We start from the raw sequence: 25,714 nt of genomic DNA, 5'->3' as shown, positions 1-25,714 counted from the left end.
TGTCTCAAAAAAACAAAACAAAACAAAACAGTAGTTATCCTCAAGAGGTAGCAAGAAATGGGATGATGGGGGCACTTTCCCTCTGTGCTCTGTACTTGTGTGTTTGAATGGTTTTATATGACTATGTATTACTTCACAAGAAACAGAAAAATTTTAAATTATAGATCTTTTTTAACATACTCTGCCTGTGCAGACATGTGCGGGGAAACACATAGGACCTGAAGAATACACACAGAATGATTGACAGTGGTTACCTGGGGGAAGGGGATGGGGCTTGGGAAGGTTGGCAGGTGAAAGAGAAATTTAATGTTTTGCTCAGTGTCTCTTGCTGGGTTGCTTGAGTCCTACATATACTATGTATTCCTGGTTATAGAAAAATAATGTGAAAAACTTCAGTGCCCAACCCTCGAACCCATCCCTCCAGAAGTGGCAGACCAACTCATCCAGGCAGATGGGAGGGAGGAAAACCTTGGCAGGATATGCACAGTACTGTCCTAATCCCTTCCTTACCCCAGGACCCACACACCCCACCCTGGTTCAACCCACCCCACACACACTCAAAGAGGAGCCAGGGGTCTCATTGTAACACTCATTTTTATATAAATATCCGCAAGTCATGTTACAGAATAAGCCCCACCGGGGAAAAAAGTCAACGTTAGGGTTTTGTTAGATTGACCCCTGCCTTCTAGGTTGGGCCCCAGCCTGGAGGCGCCTGCTGCTTTGGGAAGGCTGGGGTTGCTGCCGTGAGGCTGCCGAAGAAGCTGCCTGTGTCGCCCACCCCTGGGCCGACCCCCTTCTTTGGTGTGTGGTACATGGTGACCTTCTCTGGCCACCCTTAGCCTGGGGCAGGGTTTTGGAGAACAGGGTTCAGGGAAGCAGGGCCCAGGAGTCCTGGGGGCACTTGGAAATGGGGTAAGGGGGACTGAGCCATTAAGAAGTGGTGGAGTCTGAGATTTAGAGGCTGAGCCTTTGAGGGTGGGGGCAGAGTGAATGGGAACATGTTGGGGGAACCAGGGCTGTAAGCCAAGCAGGAAGCTTCTGCCCTTCCCTCCAGCCCAGGTCCCCAGGTCCCGCCCCCTGTTGGTCATCTCCTGCTGGCCCCACCTTCCCAGGGAGAAGCCTGACTGTCCCTTCCCGGCTCTTCCCCCTGCAATCTCCCTTCCCCACAGAGAGGCCAGAGGCTAGGAACACAGCACCAGTCTGAGGATTTAATTAACCAGGAAGGGGACTGTTGGGAGGGGCACCCCTGTAAAAATGTACAAAAGGTCTTGGGGCTATGTGAAAGGGGTGATAAATATGTACATGGAACCCCCCTTCCTTAAGCCCCTCCTCCTCCAGCCCTCGGAGGGCATGAGGACTTGGGTGGTAGGTGAAGGGGAGGGGGCACTTTGGCCTCTGGCTTAGTGAGCCCTTGGGGAGACAGGCCCAGGGCCTAGAGGCCCTTAGAGGGGCAAAGGTGCACCTCAGGAGGCCCCATGGCCCCCGAGATGAGCCACACTCCCATGCACACACCCCTCTCCCTCTCTAGAGGCTGACCTCTGCTCTCCCAGTGACCCTACACTCCATGTGATGCTTGGTCTCGTGGGGGTTGAGGCTTCTGTTCCCAGGTTCCATGACCTCAGAGGTGGCTGGTGAGGTTATGACCTTTGCCCTCCAGCCCTGGCTTAAAACCTCAGCCCTAGGACCTGGTTAAAGGAACGGGAGATGGAGCTTCGCCCCGACCCCTCCCCTCCCCTCACCTGTCAGCCCGAGCTGGGCCGGGGCCCCTAGGTGGGGAACTGGGCCGGGGGGCGGGCACAAGCGGAGGTGGTGCCCCCAAAAGGGCTCCTGGTGGGGTCTTGCTGAGAAGGTGAGGGGTGCCTGGGGCCGCAGCAGGTGGCGGTGGAGGAGCCAAGCGGCTGTAGAGCAAGGGGTGAGCAGGTTCCAGACCGTAGAGGCGGGCAGCGGCCACGGCCCCGGGTCCAGTTAGCTCCTCACCCGCCTCATAGAAGCGGGGTGGCCTTGCCAGGCGTGGGGGTGCTGCCAACCAGGTTGGCTCCAGGAAGCCAGCACAGCGATCTGGTGGGCTAGGGCCCAGAAATGGGGGCGGCCGGGGCCTCTCAAACAGCAGATGAAGGCCCTGGGGCCCAGTGGCTGCTGCGGCGGCAGCGGCAGCGGCGGCGGCAGCGGCAGCGGCGGCGGCAGCGGCAGCCTCCTCCTTCCTCTCTTCCTTTACCCGCACGGATTCCTTGGTTGGCCGAGGCCCCTCCTCGCCAGCCCGGGCCTTGGGAGTAGCAGGAGAAACTCGGAGCTGGGGCCGTGAGAAGGGGAGGTCCCTGGAGGGCAGGCGTGGGGAGAGAATGAAGTTCTCCAGAGGCAGCAGAGGCTGAGAGTGGGGCAGGGGCAGGGGCAGGGGCAGGGGCAGGGGCAGGGGCAGGGTGGGCGGGAGGCACACCTGTCCTTCTCCTCCTTGGTAATGGAGGGCTCCCTCCGCTCCACAGGCCGCTCCTTGTCTGAGCCTGGAGTCCGGGCGGCCTCAGGGGGCCGGACCCAGGCAGGAAAGGCCAGAGGACTGCGGTGCAGGCGGCCCCATGGGTCCGGCGGGGAGGCGAAAGCTGGTGGGGCCCCTGGGCTTTCTTTCTGGGCAAAGACGGCGCCGGAGTCTGGGCAGAGGGTGAAGCAAAGAGTGACAGGGGCCAGGAGTGGGAGGCCCCATTCAGGCCTCCTCCCAGACCCCGGTCTGAACTGTCACCCCGCGGCCGCAGTCCCCCAACCCCACCGCACCCACACTCACTGAATGTGGGGCTGCCCAGGCCTCCAAAGGCCCCGTTGGAGAGGGCAGCCAAAGAGGCGAAGCTTGTGGGACGCCCAAAGGGATCTGTGGGAGGAAAGGGGGGTGGTCAGAGCACTGGGCAGCCGGTGCTGAGCAGGCACCAGGCCTGGCTGGGCAGAGGCAGGACCGGTGCCTGGAGTCCTCAGCTGCCTGCTTTCAGCAGCCCTGTGCTGAGCACTTCCTTGGGCCAGGAAGGTATTGAGCTTTGACAAGCACCCTGTCGGTTAACTTCACAAAAAGCCCAAGAGGTGGTTAGGATCATGCCCACTTGAAGATGATGAAACAGGCTCAGAGAGGTGAAATGACTTGCCTGGGGTCATCTAGCTAGGGAGTGGTACCAACCCAGGGCTTCCTTGACATGAAGTCATGCTCTTCTCCCCGACTCCCCAACACCAGCCGCCTGGACCCATCGCAGCAGATCTCCGCTCTGCAGCAAGCCACTCGCCTGAAGACCTTTTTGGCTTCCCCGCAGCCTGACATGCAGGGCCCTTCCCGACCTGACCCTAACTTCATGCATGCGTCACACAGTCAGACAGAACAACTAACCTATCCCGCCACTAGAATGTCACCATGTCCCCAGCCAGGAACACCCTTCTTCAAGCCACCAGGCTCAACTCCTCCTTGTCTACCCAAACCCAGGTGAAACCTCCCCAAGAAGCCCGCCAAGATCCTAGGAGTCAGTGGCCATGTTCTCCCCTGGGCCAGCACGGCCTCCCCACCTTCCCCTCCCAGGTGGTGTACTGCCCCTGCCACTGGCTACTGGGAGACAGGGCTCCAGCTGGCAGAGATTGAAGTCGCCCTGCTCTTCCCTACTCATTTTAAAGATGAGGAAATCAAGGCTCAGAGGGGGTAGAGTAACCTGCCCAAGGTCACTAAGCAAGTGGAACCAGGTCTATCCCGCATTCCACCTGCCTGCTGGGTCTGATTTCCATCTCCTGGAAGTCAGGGACAAAGCCTAGGTTGCCCAACACGCCCTTGGCTCTTACCAATGTGGGTGCTGGGGCTCAGGAAGGGTCCATGGGCCCCGGGAGCTGCCGTGAAAGGGTTGGCTGCAGCGTGGACGGCACCTGGGGCAGAGAGGTGGGAGATTCTGATGAGGCTGAGTGGGCACAAGCTGGGCCTTGGGCTACAGACAGGGAACCTCAGGCCCAAGGGGGCTGGCCAGACTCACCAGTCGCAGTGAAGAGGGAGGCCGGGTGGGAGAGCTCCTGCCCAGGGGGCAGGGCCCCATAGGGCCCCGGAAGGCAGGGCAGGAGGTCGTTCCGAAAGTCAAGCTTGTGGGAGTCACCCTGTGTGCGACACAGGGAGAGGGGCAGTACATGAGGAGCCGGTCTGGTCCCCCTCTTGCTCTCCCACGCGTGGTTCCCCTCCAAAGGCTGGCTGGCACCCAGATGGAGCTTGGATGCCTATCTTCTGCCTCTCTTGGAGCCTTCTCTGAGCAGCCTGCTAATGAGCCAGAGAACTAAGGTGCCAGCCATGGAACTGTTCAGCAGTGATGGGGGACAGAAGAAGATGTTTCTGGCCAAGATTCTACTGAGCTCTGTTGAGGGCCAATGCCCAGAGCTCAGTCCTCCCCTGACTCTGAGACCCACTCTCCCCAGCCCTCCGGCCCCAGTACCTTCATTTTCTCCTGGTGTCTCAGGATCATGTAAGCCACACGCACGTGCATGGCACACCACTTCCCTGGTTTCTGCCGCCCCAGAAGGATGACCAAAGGGAAAGGGAAGGAAAGAACGTTCACTCATCATCCACTCCAGGCCTAGCTCTGGGCCCAGCCTCGCCACAAAACATCCCTACTCATTGTTCCTACAACCAAGGGATGACTAGGTTCATTTTACAGCCTAGGAAACTGAGGCTCAGAGAGATCAACTGCCTTGCCCAAGGTCCCATGGCCAGTTCCATCTGAGCCCAGGTCTGCGACTTGAAAGCCCTCACTCTCTGCTGTTCCACATCCGGCTGCCTCCATGTTTTGGGCTTCTCACTTATTCCCAAGCAAGACCCCCCTTAACCAAACACCCTAACACCGGCCCCCAGCCTCATGCAGCCTGAGATCCTCACACAACTCACCCTCAAAGGTTGCCGGAAATGGTCGGGGATCTGGGGATGGCAATGGAGAGATGGGAGGCGACTCAGACCCGAGTCTGGGCCAGGTGCCTCACATCTCCACAGCATTCACTCACCCCCCACATGCCTGAGACACTGGGACTCCCTCAAACCCTTCCTGCTCAGGCCCAAACTCCTTTCCCCATCTCTCCCACTCTAGGCATCTCTCCTCCAGCACAAGGTTTCTGAACCAAGCCCCAGGGAGGTGCCCTGCTGGGAGGCTGCGGGTGGTGAGGGGCAGTCAGGACAGGTTTCTCAGAGAAGCTATCCTATTACCAACTTTAGAGTATAGCGGTCTGTTTAAGATTTCTTTAAGAAAAATGCCTTTGAAGGAAGTTGGAAAACCTCTGGCCTAGTCTTTCCTGTAGGAAACTGGTCCTGTGCGTTTCACAATGCTCCTGCAGCCCTGGGGTCTACGCTGCTGCAAGTGCTAAGGGGAGGGAGGGAGGCTCTGGCTCTCCTCACTTCACCAAGGGGCAGCTTATCTTTTGTTTTCCGAACAGGGCTTCCTAGTATGATGTCATTTGGAAAAAAAGTGTTTTGTGACTTTATTAAAAAGTTTGAAAACCACTACAAAAACCACTGTCCTAATCATCTTATTCCTGGAACAAGCTCATAAAACTCTCATTCCTCATGCCTGGGAAAGCCAGTTACTTACAGAAATTCCCTCTATGAGACACCCGGGAACACCCCTGATTGTGAATTCAAGGGAGGAATCAGTAGTTCACTCTCCTCAAGTCAGTTCTGTTCTCCCCGCAACACACCTTCCAGCTCCCCCAGGACCTGCCCTGGCCCCCTCACCTGTGTCCCCTTCTGGGAGAGCCCGCTCGGCACCGGCCCCAGTCGTGGTGGCAGCTCAGGGTTCGTGCTCTGGGAAAGGGGAGTGGAGGGATGAGAGAGGAGAGCTGGCACCGAGCACAAAGGGGTCCAGAACCAAGCTGGGACACGGGGCAGGGAGGGATCATGGCTTTGGAGAAACCTGGGTGCAGCAGGGCAGGGCAGGAGGATGGGCACGGCTTTGGGGAATGCGAGGAGGGTGCTCGGACACGGCGTGTCTGGGTATGTCAAGATGGGAGGCAGTGGTGGTGTCTGGATTGGGAGCTCACCTTGGGCTGGAAGGCCCCCTGCAGGGAGCCAAAGGAGACGGCCGGCGGGAGGCCCGGAGGCAGCCCGGGCACTGCGGGAGGGAAGGCCGTGTACGGCTGTGGAGAGAAGGGGACTAGTCCAGGTGGGGGTGGAGGCGCAGCCCAAGTCCAGCCTGCCCGTCAGTCCACGGGTCTCCACCGTAAAGCCCCCCAGGGAGCTCTCCCAGGCTCAAGGCTCTTGCTTTTGTACTGAAGACTGGACCCCAGCAGTCAGGGTCACACGCATGGATGCATCCACGCCCACACCACACACCCCACACACACACGCACACTCACATTATGTCGGAAAAGGCCTTCCATCTTTCCTGGATATTTCTCAAACTAGGGGAGAGAAGGGAAGAGTAAGCTGCCAGCCAGGGACCCGGGCCTTCCCCCGGAAGCCATGCCCTCCCCTGAGGCCTCCGAGCCTCATCACCGGCCCAATGAGGAGCTCACCATGTGGGGGCCGTGGGGTGGCAGCAGGCCTGGGGGATAAGGGGTGAAGTGCTGGTGGGTGTGCTGGTGGGTGTGCTGGTGCTGGTGGTTGTGCTGGTGGAACTGGAAGGCCAGGGGCCGGGCCGAGCCCCCTGCCCCCACCACCTCAGGGCCACCCTGGGCATTCAGGTAGCGAGAGTTCAGGTCCTGGCCGATCAGGTCCTGCTCTGTGGGAGGGGACGGGAGAAGGCTTTAATGCTGTCGCCACATCAGCCTCCTTGGGCCCAGGTGACTGCCTTCCCTCTGGCCTCAAGCCACTCCCTCCTCAAGCCCTGCTGTCTGCTGAGGCCGAGGTGCCCCAAAGCCAACTGGGCCCGAGCCCGGGGCCATGGCCCCCCACCCCCCGGCCAGGACCCCAAACTCACCAGAAAGGGCGTTAGCGGCTGAGGCCCCAGGGTGCCCTGGCACCTGCAGCAGGGGTGGGGGTGGGGGCAGGGTGGGGCCAGGGGAGAACAAGGAGGGGTGATGGGGTGGTGGGGGGGGCCGCAGCCCGGGAGGGGGAAAGCTGTGGGTAGACAGAGGCAGGGGCAGTGAGGGTGTTGGGGGCCGGTGGGTGAGCTGCGCGGACGAGGAGGAGGCAGATGAGGAGGAGGAGGACGAAGAGGATGATGAGGGGGGAGGCTGAGCCACGGGAGGGGCCGGGGCCTTGGGGGGCGGCCGTGAAGAGCTGGGGAGAGAAGTGGGGAGATGAGTGAGGGGTTGGGAGGTGCCAGCTCTGACGGGCGGGGGTCAGAAGCCTGGGTGATACTGTGACCCTGGTTCTCCAACACGGGAGGTGGCAGAACCTGGCCCCAGGACCCCCCTCCCCCAGGGAATCCATTCTCAGACTGAGGTGCCTCCCACACCCAGCAACCCCCACTTCTCCCTGTCTAGGTCTCTGCATCCACACAGCTGCCTCTGCCATCTCTGGCCAGATGACTTTCCCTTTCTGACTCAACCACGGCACAGAACAGATCATTCATGTTGACGCTTAATTAGAACAAGCCACCTGGGGTCCCCCACCCTACAACAGTGGAAGCAGCACCACACGGGCCTGGCCTGGGAGTCAGGAGACCTGAATTCTAGGCCCATCTTGCCATGAATGCCTGGGGTGACCTTGAGCAAGTCACTGCTCCTCTCTGAGCCTTAGTTTTCTCAATAACAACAACGATGACAATGACGGTGACAAAAATAATAGAGCATCAATAATGAGTGTCAATAGTTCTTACCCTGTGGCGAGCACCTGCTTTAAAAGCTAATCCAAGTCTCCAACACTCCACGCCACCTTCCCCACTGCTGCCCAGCAGAGTAACCATCTCAACTGCATCACTGGCTTCTTTTAAGAACTCAACTCAATTTCTTCTTTTTTTTTTTTTTTTTTTTTTTTTTTACTTAGCCTCCCCCTAAACACGTATGAAATCAAGGGGCTGAGGCATGATACTTAATTTTCTAAAGCTCAAAAAAGCTAACTCATGACTTTTTTTTAAAGTTTACTCACATAAAACCTGAAATCATCCCATATGTTACTGACACTGAATGTACACGCTTTGGGAAACACTGCATTCACTCGTAGTTAATCCTCACAACAGCTTTAAGATGAAAATAGTATGATTATTCCATTTGACAGAAGGAGGAAATCGAGGCTCAGAGGGGTTAAGTGACTTGTCAAAAATCACACAGCCAGGAAGCGTCAGAGCAAGAATTTGAATCTGGGTCTGACACCAAAGCCAGCGCTCTTAACCATCATGTCAGCATTTCCCAAAGTATGTTCCAAAGAACACTATTCCGAGCAGACTTGCCTGCCTGAAAAAGCCCTCTCACCAGCAAATACAACTGGGAAACAGCACAGCCTGGATTCCCCGGCAGGGGAATGTGTAACGGACTCAAGTAAGTCCTGCGTTCATCTCTTTCTATTTGTTTTTCTCAAAGTTTTCAGCCTCAGAATCCTTTTTCAAGTCATACCCCACAGGTACCATCCTGTGTCCCTGCCACAGAAAGCAAGGGTTGGCACCAAATTGACCAGGCCCTTCCAGACTGCATCAATCCCCCAGACCACTCACCTGCCAGTGCTGAGGTCCAGGCTGCTGCCATAGGGAGAAGTGCGGAGGCCGAAGGGCGAGACCCGAAGCTGCAGCTGGGGCTGGGGTGGGGGTGGCAGACTGGGGGTGGCCGGCAGGGGTGCAGGGGGTGAGACAGGAGGCCGAGCGACCGGTGGAGGCGGTGGTTCCTTTGGGGGGAAAGGCACTAGCAGCGGGTCGGGCCCCGGGGGCTGTTCTTGGCTCCGCTCCAGGCCCGACACTTTAGGGACCACGGAGAGTTTTGCTTCACAGTTCCCATTGAAGGCGCCGTGGGGGCCCGAGGCTGTGGGGCAGGATGGCAGACATGCTCAGTAGAGGCTCATGCTCACCCCACTTCCCTCCCGTGCCTCCAGGCCCCAGACCTTGGGACCAACCTTTGCTGGTTGAGACAGTAAAGGATGGGTCGAGGTCATCATCGGAGACCTGGGGAAGAAGGGCAAGGGATAGGGTTAGGTTGTGGGCAGGCCAGGCCTCCATCCAGGAAGGCCAAATAGCCTCTGGAGGCTGCTAGGAACTGGCGGTAGTAGCAAGTCTGTTCCTTCAGTTTAGCTGAGATCCATCAAAGACTGGGCTCTAGCAGGGCTGAGCTTGGAGAAAGAGCAGAGTGGAGCAGCTGAGCCCAAGAATCCGATAGGCCAGGAGGACTAAATAGAGACAGCGTTGAAGCAGCAGAGAAGCAGGCAAACCAAACCAAAACGTCAGAGGTCACTAGCTGCTGGCCCACAGGCCTCCCTGACTTACAGATACATTTGGGCCACTTAAAACTTTTAGTAAAAGTTTTAAACCAACTGTAGATATTTAAGAATCCGGAGATTCCTCATTAAAACTCAGGCTTGCAGATTCCCTCAAGAATGGCCCCCTGTTCTTGTAGCAACAGTCAGCCTAAACTAGACAAAGATGGATGAAGCAAATGGACAAGAACCCACTGGTTCACCACAGTCCTATCCAATCAACTTTTGAAACGAAAACAAGACACACATCAGGGAATGCAAATTGAGTTACTTACATGGGCCCAATGGCTACAGCATTCATTTCTAGGACATATTATCTCACAACAAGCAAATCACCCCTAAGGATAAACTCAAATACACCTTCATAAGCTGAGTCCCTACACTGACTACAATGGTTTCTGCTCAGACTTGAATCGACATCTGCATTCTAAGAAGAGGCTGATGACCAGCAGAAGGCCCATCTCAGTGCCACAGCCACTCTGGGTTTCCGTGGAGAACCAGAAGTAGCTCGAGGGCTTTGGAAAGAATAGTATGCTAAAGCATGGACCCTCCATTCCTTGGTCAGCTAGCCCTAGTCACCAAAATAAAAAATGACGCCATTTACCCTCCCAATCCACCCCCCTTCCTCCCAAAAACCTAATCCTGACTCAACCTAAGCCATGTTTCCCACTCAAGGGAAGGCTGTCTGCTGCACGTAGAAGGCCTTTATGCTGCAGTCCCTTTTACAAGCAGTGACACTGCCCACCCAAGCTCTAGCCCCACTCACCCTCTCGTCCAGATCACTTTCCGCGTCACACTGGGGAGAAGGAAAGACAGAGGTGTCACGAGAGGGAAGAGGCCCAGGGTGGAGTGGGGAGGGGCCAGGACAGGTGGATAGCACTTACTATGTATCCAGCTTCCAGAGAGTGACGGGAGGACGCCTGAGGAAGACCAGAGTCCAGAGGTGAGGGAGGCGGCTGCTGAGGCGGCTGGGAAAGTCGCAGCTCCCAGCAGGGCGCTCACGGGCCTCCAGGATCTACTCTCAGCCTCTCCTTCCAGTTGCTTCTCCCGCCACTGCCCACCCGGGTCCCAGAGCTTTCGCCATTTCCTAAATATGCCGGGTCCTCAAGTCTTCGTGCTCTTGCCCAAAACAACTTTTCCCCATCTCTTTTCTTAGCAAACTTCTGACTATACTTCAGGACCTGACTAAGACATCCTAGGGGGCTTTCCCCAACCACAACTCTCCTCCCATCCCCCAGGCAGCACAAGCGGCTTCCTCATGTGGGTTTCTGTAGCATCTCTCCCCATCTTTGCTTTCTGTAGCTTCTCAAGTTTAGGTCTAGGTGTTTGCTTCCTATTTCTTTCCTGCTGGACTGCCACCACCTCGAGGAAGGGCAGGGACCTTATGACCCAACTAAGTTCCTTTGATGCCTCTCTGAATTATCAAAACGTTTGAAGTAGACACAGAACCAGGCAAAAGTAGGTGCACCTAACTGTAGAAAGGCCTTCGTCAGACCCAGATGAGAGTGAGGGCTCAAATTTTCCCTGCTTGCCTCTTTGCCCTTAGAGACTGGGGTCACTGTTTACAAGGAACAGTGGCGTTGCTGACGAAAAACGGGGCTGTGGGAAATACATTCTGCCTAAAGAGTTTTAAAGGACAAGCTCACCTCTTTTCTTCTCCGCTTATTGGGCCATTTTCTGGCCCGATCCCCAGGGGGCCGGCCAGGCTCCCGATCAGAGCTGTCCCCTGGCTCCCCGGTGGCCCCACTGGAGCCCCCCCTCTTCCGCTTCCCAGAATGCTTCAGCCGATGTTCCAGTCGCTCTGGGGGCTGAAGAGATGCATCCTTCTGTGGAGAAGGATGTGGGGCTGAGGTGGATGGAAAAGGGCAAGCTCCCGACCCCTCTAGGGGTGACCAAGCTGCCTAAGTACCCCTCAGGCCGGGAAACCGGGTCCCCAGAGACAAGCTCTACCTCCTCCCACCCCAGGGCGGGGCAGAGGCCTGGCCAGAGGAGCCGGTTGCTCTGGTTTGGGGTGCCAGCATTCCCCCCTCAACTCCACCCACTCGGGGCACTGCACCCTCCTTGCTGCCCCTCGGAAACCCCCAAAGCCCCCCAGGCCCATTAGGCCCCACCTGCAAGGCCTCGAGGGTGGCGAAGCTGGCGATGGCGAAGCCATCGATCAAGTCCTCCTCCTCCTCTTCCTCCTCCTCAGGCTCCTCCTCGGCTTCTCCGTCGTCTGCGCCCCCCTCCTCCTCCTCCTCCTCCTCCTCCCCGCGGCTGCCCGAGCCGGCAGGCCGCTTCCGAGCTCGGGGTCGCGGGGGTCGAGGTCTCGGACGGGGCCGCCGGCGTCTCGGGCCCCCGGGCCGCTCTCCAGACGAAGCTGACGACCAAGGCCTGGCAGGCGGCGGAGGCGACGACGAGGACGAGGAGCCGCGCGGGGCGGCCAACAGGGCCCGGGGCGCGTCGCCGCCTGGACCTCGGCGGCGCCGCTGCTCCCGGTCTCGGTCTCGGCGCGAGCAGCGCCGCCGCCGCCGCTCCCCCTCCGCTGCCCAGCCCGGGCCAGGGGCCGCGGCCGCTGCCGTCTCCATGGCGACCGCCCTCAGCGCCGCATCCGGAGGCTGCGGGGCCCGAAGCGGCCTGTCCGCAGGCCCGGGGTCGCAGGCGCGGCGCTGGCGGCTACACAGGGACGAGAGGGCCACGGCTTCCCCTTTAAAGCCGGATCTGCTGGCCCCAAGCTTGCCCCAAGGCCACGGCCCGGGAAGCCGGCGCCGCCCCCGGGGCGACAAGCCCGAGGGCCCCCCCTGCGGGCTCGGCGGGGCCGCGACGGCGAAAACGGGGCGGCCGTCCCTTTAAGGCGAGGCCTCAAGTTGTCCAGCCCCTGGCCCCTTTAAGACGACCCGACAGTGTCCGGCGGTCTAGTGCGGTGGCCGCCCCCTGCCAGGGGTCGAGGCAAGTCTCCCCGAGGAAGAGGAAGGGCCACCCCTTTAAAAGGGGCAGAAAGCTCGCCCGAAACGCAGACCTCCCCTTTAAAAGTGTCTCAAGTCCTCCGGCTCAAAGAGGCCACCCCTTTAAGGAAGCCAGGGTCCTTCAAACAGCAGGCCGTCCCTTTAAGGGCTCGGAGTTAGTTTCTAGTCCTCCACAAGCGGCCACTTCCCCTTTAAGTTGAATTTAAAAGACTTCTTGCGTGTGGGGGAGGAGGTAAATAAAAACCCCACTCGCCCCAGTTCTCCCAACGGCACAGTTCTCAATTTGTCAGCGTCTATTCGGCGGCTTCCCCTTTAAGGCTGGCGTTGGAGTGCGCCGAGTTCAGTGGCCACCCCTTTAAGGAGATTTAAAGGGGCCTCCTCCGGGCCCAGCTCCTCCAGCCTCCGCCTCCGGTCGCCATGAAAGGCGCGAGGCGGGGCGAGGCCGCGGGGCCAGCCCTCCAAAGCCCCGGATGTGAGGCAACGGTGACGGGTACAACTCCTCTGTCCGCCGACATAAAAGTCTCTTCCTCCTTTCCTCCGTCTCTGTCCGACTTGGGCCTTAAGGAATCCGGAACGGCCGATGGGCAGCGGGGGACCTCCAGCGCAAACTCCTGTTGTCTCCTTTGGAGTCTTGGGGCGCTTCTCTGCCAGGAGTTCCCTGCCCCTCCTCCCTCTTCCTACTCAGCCTACACCTCCTTCCTCTCTTGGCCTCCTCCCACTCTCCGCCCCCTTCCCCTCACCCCCTCCACGGGCGCAGTCGCTGATAGGTTGAGAGGGCTACGTCAAGGCGGGGGGCGGAGCCAAACCCGAGGGAGTGGGTGCATGTAACCGCCCTCAAATCTTGGATTGGGTTACGTCAGATTGGCTCCGCCCTTCCCCCAGTCTTGTGACTCGACTGGTTAGAAGTAGGTGTTTGGGGAGGTTCCCGCAGGGCCCCGCCTCTTCCTGCTGTTAGTTTATTGGCCAGTCTCCTGATGGCGTCGAGGCGAGGGGCGGAGACGCCGGGCCTGAGGCGTTGGGGGCGGTTGGCCGCTGGGGGGCGCGCGGATGCGAGAGATTCTGTTCCACAGCCAGTTAAGTCATCGCCGCCTTTCCGCCGCTCGGCGCGGCCCGCAGACAGCCTGGCGTCTTGCGCACGCGCGTGGCGGCGCCGCCGCCGCCCGGCTGGCGGCTGGCGGGTTGTTCCGCGGTGCGGGGTGGCTCGAGCGGCCGCGTGCTGTGCCTGCGCTGGCCGCACTAACAGGCAGCCGTGTCCCTTCCAGGCGAGGCTGCTGGCAGCGGTCCCCGAGCTCTAGCAATTCGAAAACACTTTGCACTTGCATGAGCGCTTCTCCGCGTTAGTGACTGCGTTTGGTAATAATTCCACGAGGGAGATGCTGTCAGCCCACTTTACTGGGACAGAGGAAAGCGCGCACAAACGGGCTGGTAGTCTCCTAGCCACGTCTGTGTTCAGCCACTGCCCTGTGATGCCTCTCACCTATGAAAGATGCACCCCACTGCTCAATGTGACTGGCATAAAAAAAAAGACAGAGGAAGCCATTTCTGGCCTCCGGTTGCCCAGGTTACCGTTTTGAAAGTGGACAGCGCGCTGACATGCCTGCCTTGCTTCCTCATCCACAAAATGACTAATTCCCTGTCGCAGGGACATGTGCAGGTCAAACACCTATGACAGTCGTCGTGGGTGCTTCATTATGGCCCATTACCCTTAGCTCTTTTTGTTTTGTTTTTTGTGGGGGACAGTCTGGCTGTGTCCCCCAAGCTGGAGTGCAGTGGTGCAATGTCAGATCATTGCATCCTCCACCTCTCGGGTTCAAGTGATTCTCCTGGCTCAGCCTCCTGAGTAGCTGGGATTACAGGTATGCACCAAGACGCCCAACTAATTTTTATATTTTTAGTGGAGACGGGGGTTTCACCATGTTGGCCAGGCTGGTCTCGAACTCCTAGCCTCTTATGATCCACCTGCCTCAGCCTCCCAAAGTGCTGGGATTACAGGTGTGAGTCACCGCACCTGGCCTGCCTTAGCTCTTGAATCCAGCAGCAGGTCCTGACCTGCATGTTAGTAGGAATTCAGGGCCATCTTGATCTTCAAGGCCTTGACCCACTATAGGGCTTTCAGTCTCTATATAAATGAATTGGGTGAACCCAGACCAGGGTCTAGGGTCACAGTATCATCTGATACTGCTTCAGAAGTGTCCCTCCACACAGGAGAATCCTCTAATCAAGAAAATATCTCTAGGCTGGGCATGGTGGCTCATGCCTGTAATCCCAGCACTTAGGGAGGCCAAAGCGAGTGGATCACCTGAGGTCAGAAGTTCAAGACCAGCCTGGCCAACATGGTGAAGCCCTGTTTCTACTAAAAATACAAAAATTAGTGGGTGTGGTGGCGCATGCCTGTAGTCCCAGCTACTTGGGAGGCTGAGGCAGGAGAATTGCTTGAATGCCGGAGACAGAGGTTGCAGTGAGTCAAGATCGTGCCATTGTACTCCAATACTCCAGCCTGGGTGACAAGAGTGAAACTCCATTCCTACCTATCTATCTATCTATCTATCTATCTATCTATCTATCTATATCTCAAGTGACCACTCCACCCCCTCCCTGTACTCTATACCCAACGCCTGTCACCATCTCTGGCACCAGTCCCAGTTCCCAGACCTTTGGGGGTCAACGTAGAAACATCAGCCAAATCAATCTTAAACTCAGCTAGAGATACAAAAGAATCAGAAACATATCGAAAACTTTACTAGAAATATAGAGAAAAAAAAAAAACTGCATGGGAGATTTCCCATCCCTTAAGAATGGATGACAGATAGGGCACCTAGGTCCAGTGGGGCTGCTCCCCATCTACTGTTTCTTCCTCTAGGAGCAAGGCGTCTAGCTCCTCCAGCCGCTGCTGGAGCAGGGGGCCCACATCAGGGCTGGGGGCCACATGGGGAGGAACAGTCCTGCCCCCTGCAGCCCGGACCCCACGGGATGGCCGTCGTGATCGAGGAAGGCTGCTGTCCCGAAATTCCACAGCCCGCCGGAGCTTCCTTGAGCTGGTGAAAATCAGAGTCCCATTGCGCTCCCGGGGTTCCTCGAAGATGGTCTCAAAGGTCCTGGACGAGGCAGGGAGAGGAGCTGGTTATCAGCATGCCCCATAGCTCCAGACTTCCCTCTGCCACCCTCAAGCCTTCCAAGTGTCTCACCTCCTGGTTGTGGGTGACTGGTAATTCTTGTTGGTATAAATTTCTTCCAAGCTGAACTCCTTCTTGTTCAACCTGTAAGCAAAGAGCAGAGGCCACTGAGAAACCTTGGGCCAGTGGGGCCTGAAGGGACAGGTAAGGCCTGGTCTGTATTTCAGTTTCTGGGACATGTCAGGGCCAGGAGTGCTACATATGGCAGACAGGCAATTTTGAGCACAAACCATGCCCACGCCCAATTGAATCCTTCAGACTGGACTGTGCTCCCTGAGGGGAGACAAAGCTATACTTCAGGGGACATGAGCCTGCATCTGTGTGGCCAAGACGGATCAATGCCCAATGATCCCCTCACCTGATTGGTCGAGGCAGTCCCATTGGTGTAAGGTTTAGCTGAGGACGGGCTGGTGTTCTGCGTATTCTGAATCGAGAAACCTTTCCTATGGTCTGCAAAAATGGGGCAGAGGGTGAAAGAGTGACATGGGCTCAGGCCCCCACTAGTCTCTTCTATCCAATCTGAATGCCTACCTTGGTCTCAGGGTCTGAAAGCACCTGGTCCTTTGAGGCTCTTGGCTCCTTCCCTTTGGTTGAACCCAACCTGCCAAGAAGGTCAAGGCTCAGGGACAAACAGGATTCACTGCATTATCCCCCGTCTCCTGCCCGCTGGATACTCAGGGAAGGAGGCTGGGACCAGGCTGCGGCTAGGCTTCGAGGGGGTTTTTTGAGAGCACTACCTGGGTTCTGCTGGTTCGGAGAAGGAGGAAGTGGATGCCGTGGACGAGCAAGATGTGGCGAGAGAAGGGGAGGCTCCCATTCCTCCGAGAGGGAAGACCTCTTTCCGGAGACAGGGCCGAGGGGGTGGCGGGGCTCGGGCCATTTCCCCACCACCCACAGTGTGCCGCCGCGGCCGTGGCCGGCTTGGTTGGGGTGGAGCAGGTGGCCAGGTGCAGGTACCTGGGCCAGGGGGCCCCAGATCAGGGCAGGAGTAGCTTCGGCCCAGAGAGGGCTTAAGAAGAGGTGCTGGGGTATTGTGGTCCTGAGCCCGCCACTGGCGGATGGGGGGTCGGGGGCTGACAGACGCAGTGCCCTCAGCAGCCCCAGACTGCTCAGCCTCTGAGATGGCGATCTTCAACTCCAGCTTCATTGGGGGGGACGGGGGCGGGGGCTGTGGGGTTTTGTTGGGTGTGAGGAAGATGTCAGCAAAGCTCTCCAGCTTGGAGCGGACGGAACGGAAGAGCGGGGCCAAGCCCCAGGGACTGAGGCGGGGGCGTAAAAGGCTGGACGGTGGTGGGGTGGATGGGAGCTCCAGAGCAGGATCTGGGGCTGAGGAAAGGAGAGGTCACAGGTGGATATTCCTTGGCTGCAGTGTCTCAGCCCCTCCTCAGTAGCCTCAGCCCCTCCCTGCATGCTCAACTTTGTGCACAGAGGAATTAGCCCACCCTTAAAACACTAAGTTCTGCATTTAAGAATTGAGCTTCAAGTCTCTGACATCATCATCCCATCTTCATATACCATGCCCTGCCCTGGGAGGGTAAGCCCTATCCCCACCTCTGTACCTGACACTTCCAAGCTCAACTAGGATGTTCTAGACCCCCAAGTCTCATCTGATCTCTACCCAAGTCCTTACCTGGTGGTGGGCTCTCTGGAGGGTCTGCAGGCAGAGCAGATGGCTGGAATGGGGGTTCTCGGTCCCCGGGTGGAGGTGTTGGCTGGTGAACTATCTTCATGGGCTCAGCTCTGGGGTGAAGGGCAAAGTAAAGGCTAGGGGAACTTCCAGGTATCCCACCTGAGCCAGCAACTCCCCTATCCCTTAAGGCTTCTTCTTCTTCTTCTTTTTTTTTTTTTTTTTGAGACAGAGCCTTGCTCTGTGGCCCAGGCTGGAGTGCAGGGGCAGAATCTCAGCTCACTGCAGCCTTGAACTCCATCCCGGGCTCAGGCAATCCTCCCACCTCAGCCTCCCAAGTGGCTAGAACTACAGGCAAGGACCACCACATCCAACTAATTTAAAACAATATTTTGTCTGAGCTTGGTGGCTCACACCTGTAAATCCTAGCACTTTGGGAGACCAAGGCGGGTGGATCACCCAAGGTCAGGAGTTCAAGACCAGCCTGGCCAACATGGTGAAACCTCGTCTCTACTAAAAATACAAAAATTAGCCAGGCATGGTGGTGGATGCCTGTAATCCCAGCTACTGGGGAGGCTGAGGCAGGAGAATCACTTGAACCCAGGAGGCGGAGGTTGCAGTGAGCCGAGATCACACCATTGCACTCCAGCCTGGGCAACAGAGCAAAAACTCCGTCTCAAAAATAAACAAATAAATAAACAAAACAATGTTTTTGTAGAGATATGGCCTCACTGTGTTGCCCAGGCTGGCCTCAAACTTCTGGGCTTAAGCGATTCTCCTGCCTCGGCCTCCCAAAGTGCTGGCATTACAGGCGTGAGTGTGCCTGGCCCCTTAAGACTTTTTAAGATGTCACAAGGAAGGATTGGATCAATCAGCCCCGATGCCCCTAGCTCTGGCTACCTGGATGATGGCTGTTGCCTGGATCCTTTGATAATCCCTACTCCAGCTCTCTCACCTTTGTGCTGGGATGATGAAGTTGGGGGTCTCATCAATGAAGCCCTGGATAAAAATAGGGGAATGTTTGTGGGGAGGCAGGGAAGCCTCCTTAGTGCCCCACATCCTGACTCTTTCAGTTCCCAGATACCTGCTTGGGTTCATGCCAAAGAGGTTTTTATATAGTCTTTGCTCAGGTAGTGCCTGCCACCTAAAATGCCACTCTCCTCACCCCAAGAAAAATCCACCTAAGACTCAGGCCTCCCACCCTTCTTCTATCCCTGCTGGAACCCAGTAGAACCCTTGATATCCATACCCTCAGTTCCCATACCTCAGCTGGGGGTCTAGGACTGGCAATGTCTTCCAGCATCACCACCAGGGTGGGCTGGGGGGCCTGGTCCACCTTTTGTGAAGGGCCCTCCTCTGGGCCAGGGGTTGTTCTTGATCGCCGCCTCAGGGTGGAAGAGGTCCGGTGGACGCGGCTCAAGGGCTCGCGACACAAACACAGAGGATCGGGAGGCCTAGGGAGGGAACGGGAAGATTAGAAGGGCTCAGCTGGGCCCTTGGTTTACCCCCATCCTGCCATGCTCACCTGGCCTTCGAGGACCACCCGGCCTGCCGGGGTGGCGAGGCAGGAGGCTGCATGTGGACAGGATCCTGACGGCTGTGGTGCTGTGGGATGGAGGTCTCCTTTGAGGGTACCACGGGGCCCTGGAAGAGAAAGAGGTGTCAAGAGCAAGGTGATGGAATGAGGCTGGATGGGACAAGGTCTCCCTGTGCCTAACAGTGCCCTGAGCCACAAACATAACAGAGATTAGGGCTAGAATTCACTCGGATCCCCAGAGAAGAGATGAATTGGACTGAATTAGGGGCCAGATATTAAGAGTCCTAAACTGCAGGTGTGGGACCTGGGTAATCTCACCCATGCTGTTTAGGGAAACAGACAGGGTGAGCTAGGGTGGGTCACTGCCTTTTTTGGGCCACAGTTTTTCTTATCTGTGCAGTGGAGTCAAAGACCTCAGCCTGCTTCCTAAGGAGGCTGGGCTGGGAAGAAAGCAGAAGTTTCAGCCCGGCGCCGTGGCTCACGCCTGTAATCCCAGTACTTTGGGAGGCAGAGATGGGAAGATCACTTGATGCCAGTTTGAGACCAGCTTGTGCAACATAGCAAGACCCTGTCTCTACAGAAAAAAAAAAAAAAAAAAGATAGAAAAAAAAAAGATAGAAAAAAAAAAGATAGAAAAAAAAAAAAAAAAAAGAAGAGTTTCTCAGAGTTACAGGGATGTGGTTCCATCCCAAAAAGGTTGGTGGGGGGAACGGGCACTGCCTAATTCTAGGTTGGAGTAAGTGGGAGCCAAGCAGGACTCTAGCATGAGGGAGGCTGCCTGAGGGATGGGTACAACAATGATGGATTTGGACTTCAGTTATCCTCAGTAGCGATCTGGCCCGAGTTTGGTAGTGAGGAAAGTCAGGGGAGAATAGAGGGTCTCTCGGTTCAGGGGGCTCACCATGTGAACAGCCATGATATCTTCCAGCACCACGGCCAGGACCCGCCGAGAGGCCTTTTCCAGGGGAGAAGGGGCCCCCGGGGGCTGCAGCCTCGGCCGTTTCGGGCTCCTGGCTCCCCATAATGCTCGAGTCAGAGGCTGGCGGCACAGACGCGCCTGGCTAGGCGGGCTGGAGGGTGAAAGAAGCAGAGGACGGTCGCCCGAACCTGTCGCTGGCTCTGTAGTTTCCCGGCACGGCCGCCAGGATCCCCATCTCCCGGGGTCAAGACAGGCGGGCCGGGTGCGCTCTCACCTGGGGTCCCCGGGCAAGTCCATGGGAGACGCGGCGGCTCCAGGGGGTCCCTGGGGAATCCCAGGCTGCGGCCTGGGGTAAGGGGGGAGCGGGGGAGCGGGGGGTGAGGGTTGGCCCCTTCCCTGGGGCTCCGCCCTTCATGGTCCGCCCGCGGCTCCCCGTAGCCCAGCGGCCGCAGCCCTGGGGCGCGAAAGGGCGCCCCCGGTCGGTCGCCCGGAGCGGGTGTCCTCCCGCTGCCACCGCCTCGATCAGCGGATCACTCGCGCCCTGCCTGGCACCTGCCGCCAGAACCCAGAATGCAGCGGCCCCAGTTCTCCCGCGGCCCGAGCCTCCTGAGGCCTTTGTCCCTGCAGATTGTGCCCCGGGATCCACGGGGATCCCGGTCCTGGGAGGCTATTTCCGCTGGATCCCTCTGTGATCCTCCTCCTCTCACAGCGAGTGGCCGAGGACTCCAAAGCAATACTCCACACATCGACGACCCTCCCTCCCACCAGATCCCCTAGACTGGATCCCTGAGGAAAGAATCCTACAGCGCGGTTCCGCCAATCAGACGCCGGGCGAGGCTTCTCCTTCCCCTGTGAGCTTCGGCGCCGCAAAGCTCCTATCAGACAGGGGCGGCCCGAGCTGGAGCATCTTCGAACTCAGCCTAGATCCCCAGGGATCCACTGTCAAGCAGATACCCCCTTCACTCCAATCCCGGGAGGTCCCGCCCACAAACGCCCCCTCCCTCCTTGCGTCCCCGCCCAGCGGTCTCCCCCGGCCCAAGACCAGATGGTTCAGAAGTTTCCTTCCCCGCCCCACCCCCGCCCTCTCCAGCCACTCCTTGCCCTCCCCAAAGCGTTGCTCACCGCCGCCTCCCGTGGATCCCGGGTCTTCCGGAGCTCCCACCTCCGGCTCCTTTAAAACCAAGCTTACCCAAGGCTGCCCAACCGCCGATGGCCTTCTTATCGGGGCCTCTGGACACCGCCCAATCGCCGGTCCCCGTCTTCCGGGGTGGTGAAAAACTAAGTGAAGCCACCTGGCGGCCATCATCCCTAGGGGCAGGAAGCCAAACTGAGTGGCGCCGCCATGATGGTTGAGGGCAGATGTCTTAGTCCTCGTTGAACCATGGTGGACTGGCTGGCGTCATCTTTTGAGGGCCACATACAATGCCAGGTTTCTTGATATGTTGAGGCAACCGATTGAAGCTAGAGTGCCGCCACGTTTTTTAAGGGCATCTTCCGGTTCTTTGGTTCTTAGACCAATAAACGTCGACTGAGTGCTAACGATATGAGAAATTCCCAATTTCCTAGAGTGGCCTCGTTTGAGGAAGGTTCCGGCACCTTCCTGCGTTCCTAAATTGGGTTCCCACAACCCAGGGTCCGAGTTTAGGAGTGGGTGGCGGAGGCCCTGACTCCGAATATCCGGGATCAAAGACGGGCTGGTGCGGCCTGTGGCTCCGTTGCTGGCGCCTTGTCCTGGAGATATGGGGCCGAGCCGAAGTGGGGAGGAGACTGGGGGCGCTGAGCTTGACTTCCCCTGAGTATTGTCTACGGTACTTCTTTCCGGAGGAGTGGGGGTGCCCGCGGTCCGCGCAGAGGGCTACAGGACAGGGGCGTCTTTGCAGGAGGCCAAGAATATAGCTTGGCTTGCTCGTGGGGCCCGGCTCTCAGGAACCACTCTCTCAAAAGGGGCCTTCATGATGGGGGAGGTGTAAATAGTTCTGAGGAGTAAGGGATCAGGGTGAGACGCTGTTGCTTGGAGGAGCTGCGTCATGGACCGTTTACCGGGAGCTGGGCTATTGGTGGGGAGGAAGTGGGCATGTAGTGGCTTCTTGTAGCACTATGAAGGTGACCTGACCGCTTAACCAAAGCCCGTGTCTGTGCTAGTTCTCCTTCCCCAGATTCCCTGATCCAAACCAGTCCTCCTTTTCTCTTTTATTTATTTTATTTTATTTTTTATTTGAGGCAGGGTCTCGCCTTTTTGCCCAGGCTGGTCTTGAACACCTGGGCTCAAGTAGTCCTCCCGCCTCAGCGTCCCAAAGTGCTGGGATTACAGGCGTGAGCGCTCAGCCCCAGTCCTTATCTTGTTTTCTTAACAGAACGAGAGACCCTGAAGCCTAGAATCCTGGGTCCGAGATAAGGTGCAGAGGTGCTTCCTGGTCTAGGTGTCATAATTCTTTCTCAGGGGATTGAGTGAAGAAAGTGATAAAACAGGGCCGGGTGTGTGCTGGCTCACACCTGTTATCCCAGCACTTTGGGAGGCAGAGGATAGCGGATCACTTCAGGCCAGGAGTTCAAGACCAGCCTGGGCCACATGGCAAGACCCCATCTCTACAAAAACAAAAAACAAAAAATAAGCCGAGCATGGTGGCGTACGCCTGTAGTCCCAGCTACTCAGGAAGCTGAGGTGGGAGGCTCTCTTAAGCCTGGGAGCTCGCAGCTGCAGTGAGCTATGATCACGCCACTGCACTCTAGGCTGGGCGACAGAGACCCTGTCTCAAAACAGACAGACAAGGGATGATATGGAAAGAGCATAATCGGGAAATGGAAATGAAATGGAAAGAGCTTATGTGGGAAATGGAGGCTCCCCTGCTCTGTCCCTAAGGACTCAGGCAGGGAGACGTTCTTCCAGGACTACAGCATCTCTGGAACAGGAGATCCACTGGGCCCTCTGGAAACGCATTCAGAGTTCTGGTGGGAGCAGGCCATGGGTCTTCCACGTAGAGGCGTTCTCTCTCCCTCTGGATCAGGCCTGGCAGTCTGGTGCCTGAAGAGGTACAGTGATGTTTCATTCAGCTGTGAGTGCTTGGAGATGCTTCCAACCTTGCCAAATTAGGAGCTAAGCCCCACAAGTGCTTTTCAGGCCCCAGGGCAGGAAAAACCTTCAAAAGCAGAGCAGGCCTAACCTGAGTTTTTAGGTATTTTTTATTTGTTTGTTTTTGAGATTATCTGTCACCCAGGCTGGAGTACAGTGGCGCCATCTCAGCTTACTGCAACCTCCGCCAGGGTTCAAGTGATTCTCGTGCCTCAGCCTCCCAAGTACCTGAGACTACAGGCGCTAACCACCATGGCTGGCTAGTTTTTTGTATTTTAAGTAGAGACGGGGTTTTGCCATGTTGGCCAGGCTGGTCTCGAACTCCTGGCCTCAAGTGATCGGCCTGCCTTGGCCTCCCAAAGTGCTGAGATTACAGGCATGAACCACCACGCCGAACCCTAATCTGAGTTTTGATTCTCTAGGTCTCTTGAAGTCAGTGACACCAAGGGCAAAAGATGTAGTCCAAAGAAAAGCCCTGGACCTGAGTATTTGGTAGGAAGAGCCCACCAGTGTGACCCTAACTTGGAGTGCTAGAATTCATCAAATGGAAATGTAAGGTAGACTGTGGCAGTCTTGGCCCTTAGCCTAGGCCAGCAAATGTGAGTCCTCATGGTCTTGCAGTCTCACCTCTGCTCTTTTTGTGACTTTCCATTTCAACAACTTCTACTTTGCCCACTCCCTACACAGGTGGTGGACATACTGTGGGGTGTACCCCAGTGTATGCTGCTGATGCAGTAGCAAGAGGGCCCCACACAGACTCCAGTGGGGCTGCTGGTGTGGCCGTTGGTGCACTTCGGTGTGTCATTCAGAAACCCAGGGTCCGTTTCGACTGTGGGTGGCCCATCTTTCTTTTTTCCTTTCTTAGACAAGGTCTTGGTCTGTCACCCAGGCTGGAGTACAGTGGTGCGATCATGGCTTACTGCAGCCTTGACCTCCTGGGCTCAAGTGATCCTCCCACCTCAGCCTCCCAAGTAGCTGGTATCACAGGTGTGCACTGCCACACTCAGCTAATTTTTTTATTTTTATTTTTTTGAGACAGAGTCTTTTTTTTTTTTTTTTTTTTTTTTTTTTGAGACAGAGTCTCGCTCTGTCGCCCAGGCTGGAGTGCTGTGGCCGGATCTCAGCTCACTGCAAGCTCCGCCTCCCGGGTTCCCGCCATTCTCCTGCCTCAGCCTCCCGAGTAGCTGGGACTACAGGCGCCCGCCACCTCGCCCGGCTAGTTTTTTGTATTTTTTAGTAGAGACGGGGTTTCACCGTGTTAGCCAGGATGGTCTCGATCTCCTGACCTCCTGATCCGCCCGTCTCGGCCTCCCAAAGTGCTGGGATTACAGGCTTGAGCCACCGCGCCCGGCCTTTTTTTTTTTTTGAGACGGAGTTTCGCTCTGTTTCCCAGGCTAGAGTGCAGTGGTGCAATCTCAACTCACTGCAACCTCTGCCTCCCAGGTTCAAGCGATTCTCCTGCCTCAGCCTCCCGAGTAGCTGGGATTACAGGCATGCACCACCATGCCCAGCTAATTTTTGTATTTTTAGTAGTGACAGGATTTCGCCATGTTGGTCAGCCTGGTCTTGAACCCCTGAACTCAGGGGGTCTGTCCGCCTTGGCCTCCCAAAGTGCCGGGATTACAGGCATGAGCCACCGTGCTCTGCCAGTGAGAGAGAGAGAGATATATATATATATATGTGTGTATATTTTTAATTTTTAGTATAGACAAGGTCTTGTTATGTTGCCCAGGCTGGTCTCAATCTCCTGGGCTCAAGAGATCCTTCTGCCTCAGCATCTCAAAGTGCTGGGATTACAGGCATGAGCCACCATGCCTGCCATCCTGAGAGTTTGGAGTTTATGTCACTGCATTTATATTCCTGTGTGCAAGATTATCACTGGGTCTGCTGCTTTCCTCAGCTTCAGTCCCTCTCCACCCTGAAGTACTTGGTTCAGCCAACTTTCAGCACATTCCTGCCAGTTTAACTCTCCTGATGAGGAGCTTTCTAGACTTCCCCCAGGGGCTCCTCTACTTTGGCCAGCTACCTCAGGTCGCTACATTTTTTTTTTTTTTTTTTTTTTTGAGAGAGAATCTTGTTCTGTCATCCAGGCTGGAGTGCAGTGGCTCAATCCCAAATTCAAGCGATTCTCATGCATCAGCTTCCCAGGTAGCTGGGACTACAGGCACATGCCTCCACACCTGGCTAATTTTTTTTTTTTTTTTTTTTTTTGGAGACCGCTTCTGGCTCTGTTGCCCACGCTGGAGTGCAGTGGCGAGATCTTGGCTCACTGCAAGCTCCGCCTCCCGGGTTCGCGCCATTCTCCTGCCTCAGCCTCCCTAGTAACGGACTACAGGTGCCCGCCACCATGCCCGGCTACTTTTTTGTATTTTTAGTAGAGATGGGGTTTCACCGTGTTAGCCAGGATGGTCTTGGTCTCCTGACCTCGTGATCCGCTGGCCTCGGCCTCCCAAAGTGCTGGAATTACAGGCGTGAGCCATCGCGCCTGGCATTTTTTTTTTTTTTTTTTGAGACGGAGTCTTGCTGTGTCTCCCAGGCTGGAGTGCAGTGGCGTGATCTTGGCTTACTGCAAGCTCCGCCTCCCGGGTTCACGCCATTCTCCCGCCTCAGCCTCCCAAGTAGCTGAGACTACAGGCGCCCGCCACCACGCCCGGCTAGTTTTTTGTATTTTTAGTAGAGACGGGGTTTCACCATGTTAGCCAGGATAGTCTCGATCTCCTGACCTCGTGATCCACCCGCCTCGGCCTCCCAAAGTGCTGGGATTACAGGCTTGAGCCACCGCGCCCGGCCTGGCATTTTTTTTGTATTTTTTTTTAAATGGAGTCTCGCTCTGTCGCCCAGGCTGGAGTGTGGTGGCGCAGTCTCAGCTCACTGCAACCTCTGCCTCCTGGGTTCAAGCGATTCTTCTGCCTCAGCCTCCCAAGCAGCTAGGACTACAGGTGCCCGCCACCACACCCAGCTAATTTTTGTATTTTTAGTAGCGATGGGGTTTCACCATATTGGCCAGGATGGTCTCCATCTCTTGACCTTGTGATCCGCCCACCTCGGCCTCCCAAAGCGCTGGGATTACAGGCGTGAGCCACCGTGCCCAGCCTATTTTTTGTATTTTTAGTAGAGACAG

General features: G+C 56.8%; 2 protein-coding genes and 1 long non-coding RNA gene across 7 annotated transcripts in view; 1 reads left to right on the top strand and 2 right to left on the bottom strand.

Annotated features, from left to right (window-relative positions):
- Positions 1 to 25,714, top strand: part of LOC144337990 (uncharacterized) — a 129,283-nt gene that overhangs the window by 16,924 nt on the left and 86,645 nt on the right. The window lies entirely within an intron of this gene.
- FBRS (fibrosin) lies at positions 1,603 to 12,973 on the bottom strand. Its single transcript, XM_015125965.3, has 18 exons — positions 11,434 to 12,973; positions 10,969 to 11,148; positions 10,207 to 10,242; positions 10,089 to 10,118; positions 8,966 to 9,014; positions 8,574 to 8,874; positions 6,900 to 7,201; positions 6,496 to 6,701; positions 6,337 to 6,381; positions 6,022 to 6,117; positions 5,717 to 5,785; positions 4,880 to 4,909; positions 4,431 to 4,502; positions 3,984 to 4,101; positions 3,799 to 3,879; positions 2,774 to 2,857; positions 2,435 to 2,642; positions 1,603 to 2,315 (listed from the first exon to the last, which is right to left on the bottom strand). Exons 1-18 carry the CDS (start codon positions 11,887 to 11,889, stop codon positions 1,736 to 1,738), a joined length of 2,943 nt encoding a protein of 980 aa, XP_014981451.1. The 5' UTR covers positions 11,890 to 12,973; the 3' UTR covers positions 1,603 to 1,735.
- On the bottom strand, positions 14,985 to 21,575 carry PRR14 (proline rich 14). 5 transcript variants are annotated; one of them, XM_077985800.1, is made up of 13 exons: positions 20,646 to 20,774; positions 19,798 to 19,869; positions 19,506 to 19,674; positions 19,018 to 19,178; positions 18,593 to 18,711; positions 18,332 to 18,521; positions 18,023 to 18,066; positions 17,071 to 17,180; positions 16,178 to 16,766; positions 15,972 to 16,041; positions 15,799 to 15,890; positions 15,453 to 15,524; positions 14,985 to 15,362 (listed from the first exon to the last, which is right to left on the bottom strand). In XM_077985800.1, the coding sequence occupies exons 3-13, from the start codon at positions 19,624 to 19,626 to the stop codon at positions 15,083 to 15,085; spliced, it is 1,848 nt and encodes a 615-aa protein (XP_077841926.1). In that variant the 5' UTR covers positions 19,627 to 19,674; positions 19,798 to 19,869; positions 20,646 to 20,774; the 3' UTR covers positions 14,985 to 15,082. The 5 variants fall into 5 exon arrangements, with proteins under 5 accessions (XP_077841926.1, XP_077841925.1, XP_014981456.1 ...); XM_077985799.1 differs by having other exon boundaries at positions 20,328 to 20,652; XM_015125970.3 differs by lacking the exon at positions 19,018 to 19,178 and having other exon boundaries at positions 20,646 to 21,575.

Source organism: Macaca mulatta, chromosome 20 (assembly GCF_049350105.2).
Source record: "Macaca mulatta isolate MMU2019108-1 chromosome 20, T2T-MMU8v2.0, whole genome shotgun sequence".
NCBI classification, from domain to species: domain Eukaryota; kingdom Metazoa; phylum Chordata; class Mammalia; order Primates; family Cercopithecidae; genus Macaca; species Macaca mulatta.
Note: the sequence above shows the minus strand (reverse complement) of the source record. Positions and strands in the feature narration are given on the sequence as shown.

Excerpts from the sequence above, each read along its gene's own strand:
- PRR14 (XM_077985800.1), bottom strand. The coding sequence starts at position 19,626 with ATGGGGAGCCAGGAGCCCGAAACGGCCGAGGCTGCAGCCCCCGGGGGC. Across the intron at positions 19,179-19,505 it reads ATATCATGGCTGTTCACATG|AGACAGGGTCTTGCTATGTT; the intron begins GTGAGCCCCCTG and ends TTTTTTCTGTAG. Across the intron at positions 17,181-18,022 it reads TTCATCATCCCAGCACAAAG|AGCTGAGCCCATGAAGATAG; the intron begins GTGAGAGAGCTG and ends CCTTCACCCCAG.
- FBRS (XM_015125965.3), bottom strand. The coding sequence starts at position 11,889 with ATGGAGACGGCAGCGGCCGCGGCCCCTGGCCCGGGCTGGGCAGCGGAG. Across the intron at positions 9,015-10,088 it reads AAAGTGATCTGGACGAGAGG|GTCTCCGATGATGACCTCGA; the intron begins GTGAGTGGGGCT and ends CTTCTTCCCCAG. Across the intron at positions 3,880-3,983 it reads CTCCCTCTTCACTGCGACTG|GTGCCGTCCACGCTGCAGCC; the intron begins GTGAGTCTGGCC and ends TCTCTGCCCCAG.